Below are 19,220 nucleotides of genomic sequence, written 5' to 3'. Positions count from 1 at the left end.
ATTTATTTCTAGATCCTCTGAATCAATCATAGACACTACAGATATCCCGAAATCGCCAATTAGAATGGTTCTTGATGCAGTATTTATGGACGATGAGGTAATCAAATACAAGATCGCCCAAGCTGATCAGTTACTGAAAAGAGTTAAAAAGGCACTAGTGAGGATCAAATCAATTCAACCTTGTGACGACTTTGCTATTGAAGTAAAGTCTGGTTCTACTGATAATGAAGAAACTATTGACAGTACGAGGCAAGGGTCTGAAAAGTTTATTACTGAATAGGAGGGTTTGGTACTTAGTCACATGCTTTATCAGGTTAAAGGTTTTAGGGATAGAGAGTCAAAGTCACTACAACACAGGAATAAATCAAAATGCTTTACATGTTCAAATCTAAATAAAAGTGAAGAGAGTGATATTTTAAAAGTTGCGCGACCTGTAGAGATAGCGTTTACTTTTAACCCAAATATAGAGGCCTCTGGAAGTTCTAAAGAGTGTTGCGGTAAATACCGGCTTAATAAAGAGGATATGGATTCCGAGAGGCCTACAATCAGGAGAATCGAAGCTGGTAAATAGATTTTTTTCTTTTTATTTAGTTAATAAATAACCAAATTTAAAAGATAATTTATCAGAACAATTAAAGAAAGGCAAATTCTATTTATGATTCAGAAATGGGACGATTGGAAATTTCCAGCAGCTTGCAACAGTTCCAAATTAAGCTGCAAACCATTTCTCAGGCCACCGAGAGCAACGATAGTACCCCAAGAAAAAGAAGTGGTATATACACCATTATTTTCGCCATCTTTTCAAGATTTTATTAAAGCGTAAAAACCATAAAATTTTCTAGATTGTTCTCAAATTGTCCATCAATTAAGTAACAAAAATTGCACCATTAAACCATTACCAACAGAGAACATAGACATCCCCCAAGTCGTCCCCTGTCAGAATACTACTATGGGAGTATGTTACAGTTGTCCCAGGTCTCAATTGGTTACAACAACAAAAGATGAATTATAAACAAAGCATTTTTTAGAGAGGAGAAAGAAATTCAGACCACAAAAGCCCTGACTGCAGATATGGCAACTGAAATGTTCAATTCCGATTTAAAGCAAACTAAAGACACGCAAACAACCTTGCAAATGCAAAATTTGAAATCTCAAGAAATATTTTACTTTAAACGGAAATGCAGCAGTTGCAACATAGAATGTTTGCCTATGTTTGAATTAATGCCATCGAAATATATTTGCCAGGGATGTCAACACATATTAAAACATGAAGACTTACAAGGAAGAGGAGGAGCTTCTGTAGGGTTCAAAGCAGAAAAGGTTTCGTTTGAATGTATATTTCTAGGCATTAGAAATCATTTAGTAAATTTGCAGCTAAAAAAACTAAAAATCCAAATAATGCCACCCATTATAATCAAACCAGCACTAACCCTTATTCAAACTTTAAATCTTTCCATCGATCCCATCGGCAAAAGTAAGAATTATGTGAGAAACACGGACAATTTACTGTTTGTGGAAACTAAACGCTTAATAGAAAATCAAATGCCCCTTGAGGCTATTTTACCTCGAAGTGCAAAAAATAACGATGTAACTAAGGAAGAACTTGAGGATGTTGAGGAACTTAACAACTTTGCTGATCAGGATTTAGTGAAGGATGAACTGGAAGCTGAAGGTGATGATGAGAATACATTGTCGGCTGAAAATGCATTAAGTAAGTATTAAATAACATTCAATACAACATATTTGGGATTTTATTAACTGCTGAAGATTATGCTAATGTAGAGTCACAAAATAAGATGAAGTGTAAGATTAGAAGCGATATTGTTGACGACAATAAGACGTATAATGGTCAGATATGGAAAATGATTCTCTCTACAAATTCTGCTCAAGAATTTTGTACTGAAATGGAAAAAGTTGTAGCCAAAGAAATTAACGCTGATGAGGAGTTTGTGAATAAAATGCATCCCAATAGAGAAGGAGAACGGTCTGTTGGTAGGTATAAAATGAAATCTTTATTTCTTTGACCTTACATTTCTTTTCTTTTTGTAAGACGACATAGTGAAGTCTTTACACAGCGCCCAAATGGAGAACGAAGAAATGCGTAGAAAACGACCATGGTATAAATCACATAACACTTACAATAGCCCCAACAAGCACGATCTTGAGGAATTAGATCAGAAATCGTTGGAAAAACTATCAGAAGTGGACGCTGAATTTTACAAGACTTTGGTCAGTCCCGATACGAAAATGTGTGAAGAACTTACAGCTTCAATATCCAAGTACAAATTAATGGGATTCGAATCTAAAACTGTATACATTTTTTGTTACAGCATTACCAATACGTTATGTAATTTTTTTAAAGGTTCAATGTGACCAGCAGATGACATTGGCTGCTCTAGAAAGTTGTAAACCTGAAGAACCGAATAAGATTACCATTAATTTACTGCCTCCGAGGACTAATGACAATAACTCTGTAATGGATGTAGAGTCTGAGGTAATGGTGAAAGAATATTGTTCTAGTTGAACATATAATTGTGTTTAGGCAATTGTGCTTCGGCTGTCCCGAGAAATTCCTTTCGAATTGGAGGCTAGTCCTCTAGATATAATTCAGTCAGTTGATGGAAGTTATTTGGAGAAAAATGAATCGTCTTCTCCTTCTCAGATCCCTATTACATATAGTTCGTCGTTGGAGGAAAAGTAAGAAATGGTTATTTAAAATAAAAAAGTATTTATTTTCATTATTTATGTAGTATTTCTGTTTCGAATTGATATAATGCTAATAGTTCAATCGTAGGATCGGTAATAATGTACTGAAGAATTATACAGATAATGATAATCAATTAACTAATTCTGATGGCGAAGAGCTTATAGCATCGGATGTGGAGTCGAAGGTAAATATTCTTGTTTTATACTTAAAAGAGGAAAGTTTTAAGTAATTATCTCGGCGTGTATAGGCGAAAAATAAGGTACTAAGAGTGAAAAATCAGAAAGTTATTAATACACTGTGCGGAAAGTATCGGTCGATTGAGCTGAACGATCCAATACAAAATTTCCGTATCACAAAAAGACATGATTTCTTGTCAGATTCGAATAAATCCATCGAAACAGAAAACAAACATACAGTAGATTATTGGCTAAATAAACCAGCAGTAGAAAATTGTTATGGCGGGCACCTAGAGCTTGATTCTAATGGTATATTTTTACTTTATGGATAAATAAATAAATACTTTTACTAATTTAAAATGCTTCATAGGGAAATATAGGGATGAGGAGCATCTTTTCACGCAAATGTCTTATTCCACTATCACTAGCACGCATAAAAACCTTGCAGACCTCAAATATCCCAAACCCCGTGTGTTTCAGCATAGAGATTTGCAGGTGACCAGCGATACGTTTGCTGTTAGTCCTCAGTATCACTTAAGAAGATACTCTTTGGATATCTCTAATAGGTTAGCAGGAGGGTTAATGTTTTATTACTTTTACAATTTTGTTATTGTTCCCGTTTCAGTGATACAGTTACAACAAATTCAATATCGGAGGGTGAAGTGCTGTGCAAGCACAGTTTGAGTAATGGAGAAATTCATGCTTGTCATCGATGATCGCAATACCCTAGACTCTAAAGGGATATTCTGACTAGAGAACTCAAGTCGCTTTATTGAAGATCTCCTCAAAAACCCCTCTTCATTTTCCTCAAAAGAAAATTGACGTTACCGACCCTAAACTTACAGCAGAACGAAGGAACTATTTTAATAATTGGCTTACATATTATGTAAAATCTCAAGATATTAATGACAGTATAACTTCGAGTTGTAGTAATAACAAAAAGGAATAATAAGTAGTGGTATTTTTTTCTCCAAGATCTCTCCAAGATCCTTAATTAAATTATATGATATGACATCGTTGCTTTATTTGTTGTAACTGCTGAAGTTCTATACTGGGTAAAGGTTTAATGGTGCTCTGTTGTCGGTTCTATGTTATAGTTTTTTATTGCAGTGATCTTATTATAAGTTCCCTTTTAAGCATTGTAGTTAATTTTCAAAGAAAATAAAAAAATATAAATTCCATCTCTAGTTTTTTTTGATCAGTTTGAAGTAGTTTTGCGTCAAATTTGGGATTATAATTAATGAACTTACGTTTTCGATATGATACGTATGTACTCTCGGACTAAAATTCTTAAACATTATGACGGTTTGACGTTTGACAATCAGGATCACGTGGCATGTTCACTAGGCAATGATATGTGAATCACGTGGACAAGCAGTGGTGGGGTAAATATAGCATCATGGCCGCGACACCTCTGACAGCTTGACATCAAAATATCAAAAAGGGAGAAAAAGCGACAAAAACAATTAAATTTCTTGTATAAAAATAGTGCAATCCGTAGTATAACAGTGAATTATTCAAAGTTTATTATTCTGGGCCGTGCGTCTTCGTGAACCATGTGAAATTCGGAACAAATATCGTTTCTAGTGCAATTTTTGTGACCACCTGGCTTACATTGGCCGGGCCCCGATCTTTAGAAAATTATGGGCGACGAGTGTTTTGCAACCGATTATTCAAGGTCTCTAGCATTAAATTGGTAAATAAAAGTCCAAGCATTATAATATTATTATTTTTTATTGGCTTTGACTGATAAGAGGTCTGACAAATTAAAACATCATGGTTCCTCACCTATAGATTATGTAGAGAACTTTGCAAATGCCTTGCCCATTTCCTTTTGAAAACTATATGGCAAGCTAAACATATCGCAAGTTTGTATATGGTTAAGTGGTCTTTTTCTTTATACCATACTATTATATGTGTAGTTTAGATTTTAAATATAGTTCTTGAAAATTAGGTTCTTTACTAGGGTCTAAAGCTTATTATACACCTAATAATTGAGTCTTCTAGCTTATGAAGTCTTAAGTTTGGAATCATTAGCATTTACACAGATATATTGTATAAATGTCATTTAACTCTAAGCATTCTGTGGCTGGGTAGTTTAATAGATGATGATATATGTGAGCGAAACCCAAAACCATAAACCCTCACACTTGTATCAACACCTCAATCAAGTCTGATGAATTCATTGTTATTAGGCAAAATATCACAATAAGGAAGCTAGTTTCTAGTGTGGAACGATGAGAAAGGTGCTATTACTTTTCAATCAATCACAAACCATTTTTTTACTGTGTTCCTCAGTTTTCATTTTTTTCCACTAATCTGGTATAGAATCAAATATACTGATAACATTTTAGAAATATATTTCTATGGAAATCATGTAATGCACATCATATATATGATGCTTCCCTATTTGACAATTATTAGGAGACACCATTTGCCAACCCTTCTTCCTAAAAGAGTGATATTGTTGGTTCCATGGAAACTATGCCTTTACAATTTATCAGGAAGATAATTTTCATAGATTAGAATTGAAGGTACAATTACGTGTCTGGTCTTCCAGAAAATTACTGGGAATTCCAATTTTCAAAATTGGATTTTCATATTGCAAATTTATCTAAATTATTAATACACATTGGAAAATTAATGTTTTTTAAATGTTCTATCAGTTAAATCTAACAATATTTTCCATTGTAAGTAAAAAGAGCAAAAATAGTTGTAAAAAAAGAAATAATTTATTATCTTAAATTTCATATTTAAATTTGTATATATTTAAGTACTCAGGTTTATTGGTGTGATATAAAAATGACCTTGGGGACAGATACTTAATTTATGATTTCATGGTGTAGAGAAGGTTTCATTTTAGGGCAAAATGGTAAAGTTTGGCATTGGAACCTAAATTACTGGCTTTTTCCCAAGGTTTGCTCCCTGAAAAAAGTAAGTACCTTAATAAGGATGAAAGCCTTTAAAATTAAAAAAAAATCTCTGCTCACTCTTTAGAATTAAAGATTTATGTGAATAGAAACAGAATTTTGATAGCTTTACAATTAAGTTGATGTAAATTCCTTAAATTCATGTTGTACATATAGGAAATGTACCTTGGACTACATTGTTGGGGTTTTCACACAATTCAGTAAGAAGTGCTATAGCAGTAATTTTTATTTAAATTGTTGTTGAAGTGTTTAAAATGCTTTTTGTTCATCACAAGAAAAACTAATTCAAATTTTTAAGAATATTTTCTAAGTATTATATGATCTATTGCAGACATAGTGGTTGTAGCTGTCTGCTTGGCAGCACCGGATGCCTCCATTGGTGGGCGCCCCCTCGCCCGTCCGCCAACTGAGGCGCATGGACCGCTCTACTGTCGCCCGATACGCATTCACGGGCCCCCCCAGCAGCTGTCCTAGTACTCCTAGTTCTACACAGTTAGGTAAGATTCATATCTCACCATCATTTATTCTTCAAAACTTGAAAGCTCCAGTGGAAATTTATCCAGGATGCTCAGGGTTATGCACCGCTTTGTACGACTATGCAGCACAGACTGAAGACGAGTTAACACTCCAGAAAGGGGAAATTGTTGTGATATTATCTAAAGATGCCAAGATATCTGGTGATGAAGGCTGGTGGACAGGAAGGATTAGTGAAAAGGTCTGATGTTTTTTGCGTCAAAAATTCTCTTTGAATTTGTTAATGTATTTAGGTTGGAATCTTCCCTGCAAATTTTGTCATTGATTCTTGCGAAACAGACAGCAGTGTTGACTCGATTTTTGCCGATGTTAATCTTATCAAAATCGATTTTAAGGAACTCAAGCTGGAAGAGGTGATAGGAGTTGGTGGCTTTTGTAAGGTAAGTCGTTAAGAATTGTATCTGTATAGCGCGGTTTTCCCACCATATTAATTTATTATCGTCGTCACTAATTGTTTTTTTGTTTGAAGTGAAGTTTGGCCCGTATAAAGTTCAATGTTAATAAGACTCCTTAAAAAAAACAGTAACAATAATATGTATAATTGAATGCAGGCTTCCTTTTAGAATTTCCCAGTCGTTAAAAATTTCTCGTAGATATAATGGATTTATGGAGGTAGATTCTTAAAAAACGATCTGTATTTTTAGGTATACCGAGGAGAATGGCGTGGACAAGAGGTGGCTGTAAAAGCCGCCCGCCAAGATGCAGACGAAGATGTACAGGTCACAATGGAAAACGTAATAAAGGAGGCGAAGCTCTTCTGTCTCTTAAGGCACGAGAACATTGTCTCGTTAGAAGGCGTGTGCCTTCAGGAACCGAACCTTTGTCTGGTCCTGGAATATTGTCGTGGCGGTTCCCTGAATCGGGTACTAGCCGGTCGGAAGATTCGACCGGATATTCTAGTGGACTGGGCCATTCAGATAGCACGAGGCATGGATTATTTGCACTGCAGAGCACCCATATCTCTTATTCATCGGGATTTGAAGAGTTCGAATGGTGAGCAATTCCGATGGTTAATTAATAATTCATGGTGGCGTCTAAAACTGCGGTCGGTTTTCCCGCTTGATAGATATGGCAAGAAACGGCATTTCCTTTTTTACACTCTACTGTTTATTGCGTTCAGGACAGTGACCCAGAGCGCTGGCACGTATGCATGAAATATACATTTTATGTGCAGATTTGTATGACATTTTTTGAAGCTATTATATGTTCAGTTATACACATGGGGCCAAAGGTCACGCATAGATTCGTTAAAACTGCAGGGAACCTTTTTTATGAATACGTCACATTTTGTTTTTTGTTGCATATGTTTTTACATGGCGGACAAGTGTAAAAAGTTAACAACACCCATGTAGCTGATAAATGTTTTTCTCCGTTACTAGGTTTAAAAAGCGTCATTATTGGACTTGTTAAATCACATTTCAATTGTGCGTGTTTTGGGATTTAAACTTGACGTTCGAGTCATAATAATGCACTTCACAACCTTGGTATATAACATACTATTTTTCCTTATTTAACGCTATATGTATAGGTCTACGTGAATATAATATCGTGATGTTTATGAATGCCTTAAAAATCCTAAACATATTTCATGCTATATCTTACATTTAATTTCAATTATATCATAACTCATAAAATACATACAAAATCATTGATTTATAAATCAGTGGATTCTTGTTACATGAACTTTTTATTAAAAAGAGTAAGTGGCAACACTTCGCTTTTGTTTCGAAGATGGTCGTGGAGGTTTGACAACAGAGTACCAGTAGATTCTCAACTGTTGTCACTGGCTGAAGACGTAGAGTTTCCAAATAGAGTCATGGTGCCAAATTTTGAAAAATAAGAAAGAGTTGCGAATAGGCTCAGTGTTTGAAAGAGGAAAATTTCCATTACGAATGCAAACTGGACTAAAAATTTTATATTTTTTACTATCATAACATTAACAAACTGTTGCTACAATTTGATATGTTCAAGTAGGTTTTTAAAAAAACCTTTATATAATGGATAATACAGTTTTATTTTTTTAATAATTACGAGCAAAGGACCTTGCCATTTTCTAAAAAAGGATTTGAATTGAAAGGAAGTGGATTTCTCAGCGGCCCGCTTGTGAAGCCATATTTGTTTGTAGTTCTTTTTCCGATAATATGATTTGATATGCATTTAGAGATCGGGAAAGAAACGGAAATATTAGCAGAATTTCATTAGTAACAGAAGAATCTATTTTTGGTTCGCTTTTATAATTTGCGATTATTATTAGCTCTACCGCTTACGACAGTATTATTTTAATCAGTTTTATTGTGCCATTTATGGCCCTTTTATTGGTTAATTATATCCGCTATAAATTCACACCGACCCTATTGTATTCCATGGTTGTGCACATCTTTTTTACGGAGGAATTCGTGTTAGGATCTTGTATCGTTTAAAATTGGTCTGAACTTTATTTTGGTGTAACGTAAAAAGTAATTATTGTTAATAAAAATGATTTAGCACCGTTATAATTCCAACGTCAATAATTCGGAAATAGATTAAATCGGTGTGGGGTGTTCAAATGAAATATTATCAAAATTTTGACGATTTTTGAAATAGAAAACCAAAATAAAATAGATGTTTTATTTGGAACGAAAAAATTTGATTTTATCTGGCTTCTTTATCGATTCGGTACACGTAAACAAAGTATTTGAATAATTGTAGTTTTTACTAAATATGTATTTAAAAAACATTCATCTTAGAAAGGTGAAAAAGATGTTCACATTTGTTTTTGCCACATGAAACTCATTATAGCCATCTCACTTTCTAGTGCTACTTAGCGAAGCGATCGAAAACGAAGATTTGAATTTCAAAACGTTGAAAATAACCGACTTTGGCCTGGCCAGAGAAGTTTATCAGACTACAAGGATGTCACAAGCTGGTAAATCATATTCAAATACAGTTAAACTCATTAATAGTGACTGATCAAATTTAGGAACGTATGCATGGATGGCTCCGGAAGTAATTCGAGATTCCACATTCTCAAAAGCCAGCGACATCTGGAGCTATGGAGTGCTCCTTTGGGAATTACTAACAGGAGAAGTGCCTTATAAAGGAATCGACACATTGGCTGTTGCTTATGGAGTAGCATGCAACAAGCTCACTCTTCCCATACCTACCACATGTCCTCAACCATGGAAAGAATTGATGCAAAGTATATTAAGTTAAGAAGGTTTTGCGCTGTATAATAATACTTGGTTGTAGAATGTTGGGAACCGGATCCTCACAATCGCCCTTCATTTGAACAAATACTTGTGGATTTGGACGTGATCGTGCACTCATCATTCACTCAAACTCCTCACGAATCATTTCATATTATGCAGGAAGATTGGCGAGAGGAAATTGAAGTGGTGTTGTTGGAGCTTCGCAGAAAAGAAAAGGTAGATCTTTTTGTGTGAGGCGACAACCTTATTAATAATAACTACTGTAATTTTTATTTTATTAAGGCGTGCAAATCATACGAGGAGGTAAAGATAAGTGTTTGTGTGTTGAAGTTTTGATTAGAGATTTTAAATTTATTTTTGTTTGATTTTGCTAGTTTTTTTTTCAATTCTTTGTTGGAGTCTTGTTCAATGTCCGTTTACTGAGTTGATGCTAATTATTTCACGTAGATACTAATGAAACGCTCTATATTTCAGTGTGTCCAATTAAATAATAGACAGATTTTCCATTATTACATAAATAAAATGATTCGGTTTTGTTTCATTTAAAAAATTCACAGATTCATATTATGGAATTTTTACATGATCGGGGACTTGGACAAATTTCCAATTAGTACCTTTTTTTATTTGAACACGTTTTTAATATTTTATGATATAAAAGTTGCTGATTTAAGTTGCATGTACCAATCAGTTTTACATGATTTTTCTGATTCTTTTATGGTTTATTCACTTTTTTTTCAAAACATGAAGGAATTGCGGAGTAGAGAAGAGGATTTAAACCGCGCCCAAATGCAACAAAGACTGCATGAGGAAGAACTGAAACAAAAGGAACAGGAGTTGCATGCGAGGGAAATGCACATCTTGGAGCGGGAATTGAACTTCATGATCAACCAGCAGCAAACGCCGACCCCGAAGAAAAGAAAAGGTCAGTAAAATGTATTGAAAGATTATATTACTTTCCCTTAAATTCAGGAGAAATTAAATGGTTCTTTTGTTAACAGGGAAATTTAAACGTTCCCGTTTGAAGTTCGGCAAAGAACCAGGATCGATAATCAGTTCTCCGCTAGATTTTCGACATACCTTAACGGTAAAACACACTTTGGAACCTAAAGGGGGCATTCCTAACAGTCCTCCAGGCTCTCCTGCTGTTCCTCGTTTAAGAGCAATAGCGCGTAAGTGGTTTCTGTATTTCTCTAAATCTCAATATGGGGTGATTCGTTATTTATTTACCATTTATCCCGTATCGACACAGAGTATTGTAACAGGTTGTTGAATTTGATTACTGAATAGTCAAAATTTATTTTAATATTGTGCTTCAGAAAACACTGCTCTATTTATTTAACGTCACTCAGATGGGTTTTTCCAACTTAATATTATTTTTGAAATTTTCTGTCTATAAAATACCGAGTGATCATTTAAGTTTCATATCTATCCAGCTATGGAATTTTACGGAAGAGAAATAGAAGATAAAAAGTAGATTGTAGCTTTATCATATGCTGCAAAATGACGTTAAAATTAATTTTTGATAAAGGAGCTGAGTGAGATTATGTTGCTTTATTTACTTTTAATTTTGAAGATTTCAATAAAACATGAAGGTTATTTTTTTAACAACACAAGTCTAATTGTTTGAAAAATTCACAATAATTGTTGAAAATGTTGTGCATTCACTTCAATGCACAAATTTACCTCACGTTTCATACTCTTCAAGACATTGTCAAGAACTTTTGGGGTGATATTTGCACACTCTGCTCTAATCCGTTCCTTAAGGTCTTCGATTGTGTGTATTGGTTGTTTAAAAACGTTATTTTTTAAAGTTGGAAACAAGAAGTAAAAGCTAAAGTTGGGTTTAGTTACACCCCGTCCAATCTGTCATTCGATGCGAATATTTCTAAACTTCACTATAGTTTTCTACGCTTCAAAATTCGAAAGAAATACGTCTCTTACAGTGATTTACTCAGATGTGAATCTTCCCAAATTGATACAAAACTATCTGTTCTTATCTACTCTGTTTATAATAGCACGAGTATGATTCACTGAATTCAGGTTTACCTGTTACAATATTCCGAAGTTTGGCATGTATTTCAAACTCGCATGCGTTTTACTCATTTAGTGTGTGTTGTGTTCAAGATAATATTTTAAACAATTAGAATTTTCAGTAGTTGAGTGTTTGTATTTTCGCAACAATCACAGGTTGCTTAATTTATTGCACACGTTTTGATGATTTTACGGTTTTGTTTGAGAGAATTTTTCATTTCATGAAGTCCACAACACACACTCAGACGATTTCCAGTGGTAAAATAACTTCAAAGACAATTTTCGTGCAAAGACCCTTCTTTCTGCGTTTCTCCACGAATCTCCCACCCAAATTTCAGCTCTTTCAGACCCTGCGGATGGCGTGAAAGGTAAGACGTGGGGCCCGAGCACGTGTCATCAGAAGGAACGAGGCCAAATCATGTTGCCAACGGCGAAAAACAGCGTGAATTTTTCCAAAAGTGCCCCGAACCTGGACAAATCGAGATCGTCCCCCGGGGGCGTTCCTCGCATCATTCACAGCGAAATAGGTAACGTTTCCCCCACTTTGAGCACCAAATCGACCAATTCCAGGGGGCTCAAACTGTTTCAGAAAATGGTGAGTTTGAGTCCTCTGGAGTGGAAACGATCCACGAGTACGAGAAACAATAGTATAGCCGTGGGTACTGCAACCGAAGAGATTTTGAGGGGAAATGTGAGGTTGTATCAGAATAATCGATTGAGTAGGTCTATTGGAAATATTACCGATACGGGGCATTACGACACTGTATTCAGTACTAATAGTTTTGTTATAGCGAGGGGGGTGAGCGGGTCTGAAGCCGATTTAGGTGATAGTGATAGCAGCGAATTTAGGGCTGAGAGGTAGTGTGAGGTTTGGATATGGGCTTAGGGCGGAGCTATTGGAAGATTTTTAGGTCTTTTACGGTTGGGCAAATGTTCATTTGCATTTTGACAAAATTACCGGAAAGATTACATATTACACTTTATTATTTCAAGTTACTCTGGATTATTTAAGTGTCCCAAAATAACTCTCAGTTATAAGTAACAACAACCAAATTATTTCTTTTTCGTTTGGAAATCTCGGTTTTAGAAGCTTGTTCAGGTTAATAATAATGCATTTGATATTTTCACTCAATAAATTCCTTGCTTGCCTTGCTCAAACCCTTGCTATTAAGTTCCAAATTTGTTCATTCCAAAAAAAAGACTTTGCATTTTTATCTTGCCTTTCCTTCCTACATATCGACTGACTATGCACGTAACATATTAATTCGAACATTTCCAGAAGTTAATTTTTCTGGAATATTTTACTATACTATTTTACATAAAATGATAAAGGTTGCAGTGCCTTTACGGACTATAAACGTTCAAGTTTTAACGTTATCGCATTGATTCAATACCACATTCGTTAAGTAACGTGGACGATTATTATTCATAATATACAAATACCAATACACGGACATGGTGACAAGTTCGTTGTAAATATTGTCTATACTAAGATTAGGTTAAAAAAAAAAGAAATATTCAACAAAGACAAAAAAATCTTGGGCTAGTGATGAATTACTTAGGTATAGTTCTTCGCATGAAATGAACTATTAGACAAATCAAAGGATAAGATAATAATATTTTCTTCTTCGATTAACAAAAACTGTGACCTTTTAATGATATAAAACAGGCTCTAAAATCGCACGCAGAGGCTACAAAGTAATCCTTTTCCTGCCTAGATATTAAAATTTTTCAATCACTGGAACTTTCATATGGAAGTACGTGTAAAAATAAAAACTTCCAAATACATCTACAAAACATATAAAAATGAAATGTAAAAAAATGTTTGAATCGATTCCAAGAGGAAAAAAAAAGTTTTTATTAACGAAATAACAAATTTGCTGTCTGAACTTCCTTCAAATTTTTTCCTACGGCTTGTCTATAAATATCATTTGAGTAGTAACTTTTTTTTACTTCTTTACGTTATGAAACAAGCAACTATTTATATATTTTTTATCAAATATATTTTACTCCTATTTTTTCCTGTCTTTTGAGGTGCCTGAATTCTGATAATACATAAGAGAAAATTGTAATTTTTTGGTACAATGTATGCATATCTGCCCGAATTTTCAAATTGCATACTTTTTGGGACCGTTTTTTTATTTAAATTATTCAAATTTGGAAGAATTCTTGTTTTCTTTGATTTGTTTAGAAGTTCACTTCATTTTGGTCTCAAGTAGTTGCATTTTTACAATTTTATGACAAGATGCCATTGAAATTATTATTAAAACCACAAAATGAGCATTCCGCGATTTTTTTACACAATTTCAATGACACCTCATGTATCAAATTAGGGACATCAATTTACTTTCATTATACACTAATTTTAATACACACACTTTCCTTATTTCCATCAAAGGCTACTCTCAGGAGTGTCTTCCCAGTATAATATGTAAGTTATCAGTTATCATTCCTCCTCTCTCTGCATTTTTACTTTTATCTTTTTTTTTAAGTTAGTAAAGTAAGCACTTTGGCATGAAATAGTTTCCCTTTTGTTAATCATTATTATTTCTATTTTAGCTTATTTAAATCGTAGTGTTTTTACTATTAAGAGAGTAATTTTAACGTTGTGCTTTTAGCTTACGCTACGTAAGACTTTCTTTTTAAACTTAATTTAGCGCTTAGATCGTTTTTTGAAGATGTTTTCTATTAGTTTTTGCATTAGTGCACTTCAGTTTTTACGTAGGTACTGCATGTGAAGGTATATCATAAGAACATCTTCAAAAATCCTCCTGGTGACGGTCAAGAGTTGTAACATTATTAAATTTTAATAAAATGCGTGACGACCCTCAAATCCGCTGTTTAATTTTTCTCACAACTGGCATGAACGTTTAATCCTACTAAACAATTTATACTGGTTGCAGAACTGTTGGAATTTTTGTTGGTTAGGGTAATGGAGAAATTTTCGATATTTCTGCAAATTTGGCTTTTATAACTTGACGAAAATAAAGCGAAATTGTAGAGATGTTGTAGTATAAGGTGTTGGGTTTTAAAGGGGAAGATCCTTTTATTCTAACTCAATAACTTCTATTACTAACCCTTTTTATATCTCTTCAATTTTTAAAATCAGTGCCCTTATTGACAGCGGATTGATTGACAATACGAAATGTTTACTGAGTGGTACAAAGTTATATGCTGATAAATTGTTGTTGATTGTTAAATCTAAAAGACCTTGGAAACGCTTATTCAGAACCATTCGCGATAATGAATGAATTCCTTGATGACAATTTGGTGATATACTTCCTTTAAGTACAAAATTATCCCAATAAAATAGTCCCTGTTTTTTGGGTTATCCTTCCATTTTCCGTTTAATGATTCTCAAGCACTTTATATTTCTGTAAGAAAATTTTTAGTTCGATGGTTCCACAAAGTAGTAACTTATATTTTATCTATAATTCCCATAGTTGCTAAAGCGAAATTTAGTTATGAATTTAAGCTTTTTACAACGTTATGAACTTAACCCTCAAATACATCGTCATACGATCGATTGGGATAGCGAGGAAGGCGTATTACTATTACTTTTAGAGCCAAATTATTAAAGTATTGGCAAGACAATTTGGGGCGTAAAGTTCCTGTGAACTTAGAAATAACGGTAGTGGCGTGGCGCATGGCTCCAAATTTACGAAAGTGCTATGTATAGTGATTCAAAAATAAAGTAACCAAAGCTTGTGTAAATTTTTCACAGTGATCTGACAAAAAAATCTCTTTTCAATTATTAGCATATTAATAATTTGGCACTCTCTATGTGTACTTGAGATGGAATTAGAAAATTCTTCGTTCATGCATTTTCGAAAAAATTGCCTCTCGTTCATCAGTCGACTTGTTACGATGATCAGACCTAATTGCCACTTTCTTTCTCTAACATTTGGTGTTGATTGGTATGCGTGTGCCTGGTAGAAGTTGACACTAATCACCATAAAAATTGGATCCCCAAACTCTTTGATTTTAATAGATTACGTGCCTCCTGAAGATTGGGGACCGGAATATCCTATTGCGGGTTCGGTTAGGCATAACATTCCCATGCCCACGCTGTATAATGCGGAAGGTAAAGTACTGTACTATTAGTAGGAACTTGTGTTAAAAACATAATTTTTAAGGTCAAAGATTAAAACCAAAGCTCAGCATAGTAGAACTAGTCCTTTACAACATTGCCGCCATGCTGGCCGGAGTGGCTTCCGGATACGACGTAAGACTGTCAAATATATCCCCTTTGCACCCTAAATTGCAACCTAATAGGTACTTGTTTAATTTTTAACTGCAAAACCCATCAATAACATATATATATATAATAATATTGCAGTCATGTTGAAGTAGATATGCCAGCCTGGAGACCTGTAGAGCCTCAGGATTATGAATATTCCACTATATCCGGTTATAATCACAACACATACCATGGCCCCACGAAACATTGCAGACCGATGTTGACGGGGTCCCAATTATTGGCTGTTAAAAATGAGGAGAAGCGACCATTAAGGTTCACAGATTCTCCTCAACACCACGCTCCTAACCCTTCTCCTCGAAGGAAGTCAAGTTCAACCAGTAACGACGGCTCAGACCTTTACGGGCCCTTCGAAAGATCAGCCACTATATACATTCCAGGCGACTATCACAGATGCCAGACTGATCCAGGACATTGTGTGGGTTGCAGTATTCGACAACCGGAACCTTACTCTACGTATAGTGGGCAGTATGACCAAAGTTGCAGTTCGGAGCATAGTGGAACCACTGCCACTTTGTATGGTTATGGGACTGATTATGCTTATGATAACCCGAGTAGTATTAGCAGTCATAGTGGGGGGAGGACGCCACAGAGGATGCCCATTCAGAGCCATCGAAGGACACCTTCTAATGTTAGTAATGCGAGTTCCACTACCACAAGTGGGTCGAATGTTAATCCTAGTTTTAGGTAAGTTTAATTTAACTTATTTATCAATTAGAGCTGGTTAGAAATAAAAAATCTTAAATTTCTTAGATTTTAAGAATATTTTTTTTTAAAGGCCAAAAAAAACTATCAGTAAATACACAGCGTCCTTCTTTTAAGTGAAAAGACATCAGGAAATATGGAGTTAGATTTTTTGCGACGTGAAATTACTCGCATGCGCAATTTGTCTTCCATTTACTCAAGTTTGTGTCTATAACCGTTTATGGGACCTCCATGCTGAACGTTCTTATCTTGGTCACACTGTATATAGATACTCTTGTCAGCTCCATATTTCCTGCTGTCTTAGTGAATCTGTTCATGAAGAGAAAGCATCTTCTAGTAAGTCATTAATTTGTTTCATAATTTTTTCTTTTCGTAATAGTTTTTTATGATTATAATGAGATTCCGTTAGCAGGATTTTTCATTGATTTTTAGGTTAGAAGAAGAGTGCACCCCCACTCACTACCTCCCTAGACGACCGCAGTATGAATTCGACTACAATTCATATTCTCGGACCAATTCTCAAGAGTCAAATTTTGAAAGACCTACTACTTTAGAAACGGTAAGTGCTGTAATACTCATAAATACGAATTATCGACAAAATAGAGTGGTCTCCAGGTTGGATATACTAAATTGCGATCCAGTCTGAAGCGGAATAATTACACAACGGGGGGCCATTCTGGGGGAAACACCCCCACGAATCCCACACCTCCGGATAGCCTAACCAGCGACGATAGTTCATATATTTCTGCCAAGGAGAGTAATAATGGATCTGTTAGCAGGTAAATATTTGAATTTCACTATAATACAGGCCTAACGGTTCCTATTATAGAGTTCGCTTTTCACCGACAACTCTCATAGATTTGCCAGTCCCTGGACAAAATTTAGACACCACGATACCCTTACAGGCACGAAGGAGTCGGCCACGACCCACTTTAGCTGAGATGGAGAGGGAATTTTTATAGTAATACTAGTTTTTCCTTCTTTAATTTCTTCAATTATTGCCGACGAGTTACTAAATCATTCCATTTAGTTTTATTATTCGTACTGAGTCTCATCAGAAGTAGTGCTAAATTTTTAGGGTTGTAGTTGCAATTTTAAATAGCGAAAGGATCAGTATGTTTATGAACCTTCCTATTGTCCTATAAACCTATAAATTTCATTATTCTTTTCGAGCTTGTATTTAAATGCACGGTCCATTCTTCAATATTATTATTGGTCATAAAATAATAAAACGCCATTGTTTCATATCCAGTACCTATCCCTATTTTGACGATTTTTCTAAGGTCTAGTCATTTTAATCAAAACAATTAATTCGTGCAAAGAAGATATAGTTTCTTGTATTTTATGCTCAATTTTCGTATGTTTGTTTTAAGTGGCACTTACCACTGCTTCCCTAGTCCACGTTGTCTATACGACAAAACGAATTTTTTACTCCAAACGTTAACAAAACAATCTATAGTGCCTGAAATGCTCTTGAATTTATTAGCGCATTACAAAAGTGGTAAAAACATGAAAAAATCAAGTTAGTTTTATATCTAACACGATCGCAGTTTAAGTCTTGTTCCAAGTGCAATGGTAATGGTGTTATTTTTCCTTTTCGAAACAATTTTCATGCAAAATTTCGTTTATTCTTAAAACTGATGAAGAACAGTAGCGAATTCAATGATTTTGAGATTACTTTACTTTAATTCCTTTAACTTAAGACTGCTCGATCCATTCCACTGACATAATAAAAATTTAAAACAATGTGTAGCTGAGCTATAAAAATTCATCATACAATTTTCATAACGTGTAATAGTTTATTGTGTACCCGCATAGAAACATATGTAGCCACTCATCAGGTCTACAATATACCTTAGGTAAATTACAATAATGTGAATTTATACATAGTGTATATAGATTTTATATATTAAATTATTTAAATGCGAGGTTTTTTTGTGTATCGAAGCGATTTTGTGTAAATAGGGATTTTTTTACCTAGGTAGTATATAAAATCTTTATTTATATGTAGTCTAAAATTCAATTTTCACTGGAAATACCGTAGTATCGTGAAAGTTGAAGCTTAATAAGTCAATTTGTTTAGTAGATATTACTACAATACTCGTGGCCATCGTAGTTGATAGATGCAATTTTTTGAATCTAAAAGTATTATCCTGAGCAACTCGGTGCCTTCCGATTATATAACTGTATTATTTTGGCCTTGCAGTCTTTAGTCTGTCGATTATATCACGTAATGTGTACATTCCAGATTGTGTAAGAAATGTTTTATTAATACTCCTTGTAGTGTGTGAATACGCAACGTAGTGATTAAAAAATAAATTCATTTTATTAAAAAAGGGCGTTTTATTGCTCATATTAAAAGGTTTTTAAGACATAAATACTTTACCGTCCTGCTTACGATTGTCCTCCGAACACCTTCCGTTCTTGATTTGCGATGTGAATTTAAAATACCGGATAACTAAAAATATTATTTTCACTACTACTTGCTTACTATGTATTTACTAAAGCAATATAATTTGTGGTAATCACTGCACCGATTTACTTTCTTTTCAAAGGAATGTTTCTCTTTTCGCACATGCATCAATGCTGTCATTAGAGAAAAAATGTAAACAACTAATTTATTTTAAGACACGATCATTATTATTATTAATCTTAATCACTATTAAGTTCATGGTAATTTTTGTGCATATA

The 19,220-nt window shown here is 34.3% G+C and overlaps 2 protein-coding genes across 15 annotated transcripts in view; both read left to right on the top strand.

Annotated features, from left to right (window-relative positions):
• Positions 1-3,974, top strand: part of LOC136413217 (uncharacterized) — a 34,369-nt gene extending 30,395 nt beyond the window's left edge. The window contains exons 3-16 of one of the 4 annotated variants that reach the window (XM_066396623.1): positions 13-242; positions 321-563; positions 665-772; positions 843-975; positions 1,029-1,320; positions 1,375-1,711; positions 1,783-1,992; positions 2,051-2,310; positions 2,363-2,494; positions 2,543-2,697; positions 2,795-2,891; positions 2,955-3,192; positions 3,254-3,449; positions 3,509-3,974. In XM_066396623.1, coding sequence (XP_066252720.1) covers positions 13-242; positions 321-563; positions 665-772; positions 843-975; positions 1,029-1,320; positions 1,375-1,711; positions 1,783-1,992; positions 2,051-2,310; positions 2,363-2,494; positions 2,543-2,697; positions 2,795-2,891; positions 2,955-3,192; positions 3,254-3,449; positions 3,509-3,599 — 2,722 coding nt within the window. In that variant the 3' untranslated portion in view covers positions 3,600-3,974. The remainder of the gene's footprint in view (positions 1-12; positions 243-320; positions 564-664; positions 773-842; positions 976-1,028; positions 1,321-1,374; positions 1,712-1,782; positions 1,993-2,050; positions 2,311-2,362; positions 2,495-2,542; positions 2,698-2,794; positions 2,892-2,954; positions 3,193-3,253; positions 3,450-3,508) is intronic. The other 3 variants (XR_010752461.1, XM_066396624.1, XR_010752462.1) reach the window with 3 other exon arrangements.
• Positions 3,975-4,263: 289 nt separating this feature from the next.
• On the top strand, positions 4,264-18,865 carry LOC136413258 (mitogen-activated protein kinase kinase kinase 11-like). 11 transcript variants are annotated; one of them, XM_066396686.1, is made up of 20 exons: positions 4,264-4,579; positions 5,747-5,817; positions 6,145-6,310; positions 6,362-6,528; positions 6,581-6,727; positions 6,992-7,340; positions 9,142-9,252; positions 9,307-9,525; positions 9,576-9,751; positions 9,818-9,838; positions 10,283-10,457; positions 10,534-10,704; positions 11,905-12,093; positions 13,965-13,997; positions 15,558-15,650; positions 15,703-15,841; positions 15,906-16,511; positions 16,962-17,088; positions 17,145-17,308; positions 17,359-18,865. In XM_066396686.1, the coding sequence occupies exons 3-20, from the start codon at positions 6,181-6,183 to the stop codon at positions 17,489-17,491; spliced, it is 3,150 nt and encodes a 1,049-aa protein (XP_066252783.1). In that variant the 5' UTR covers positions 4,264-4,579; positions 5,747-5,817; positions 6,145-6,180; the 3' UTR covers positions 17,492-18,865. The 11 variants fall into 11 exon arrangements, with proteins under 11 accessions (XP_066252783.1, XP_066252785.1, XP_066252787.1 ...); XM_066396688.1 differs by lacking the exon at positions 5,747-5,817 and having other exon boundaries at positions 4,264-4,561; XM_066396690.1 differs by lacking the exon at positions 5,747-5,817 and having other exon boundaries at positions 6,377-6,528.
• The last annotated feature ends 355 nt before the right edge of the window (positions 18,866-19,220 follow it).

The sequence above is a fragment of the Euwallacea similis genome, chromosome 13 (assembly GCF_039881205.1).
Source record: "Euwallacea similis isolate ESF13 chromosome 13, ESF131.1, whole genome shotgun sequence".
Lineage (NCBI taxonomy): Eukaryota > Metazoa > Arthropoda > Insecta > Coleoptera > Curculionidae > Euwallacea > Euwallacea similis.
The sequence above is the reverse complement of the archived record's forward strand: the minus strand, read 5'-3'. Positions and strand labels throughout refer to the sequence as shown.

Excerpts from the sequence above, each read along its gene's own strand:
- LOC136413258 (XM_066396688.1), top strand. The coding sequence starts at position 6,181 with ATGCCTCCATTGGTGGGCGCCCCCTCGCCCGTCCGCCAACTGAGGCGC. Across the intron at positions 10,458-10,533 it reads GACCCCGAAGAAAAGAAAAG|GGAAATTTAAACGTTCCCGT; the intron begins GTCAGTAAAATG and ends TTTTGTTAACAG. Across the intron at positions 13,998-15,557 it reads GTGTCTTCCCAGTATAATAT|ATTACGTGCCTCCTGAAGAT; the intron begins GTAAGTTATCAG and ends TGATTTTAATAG.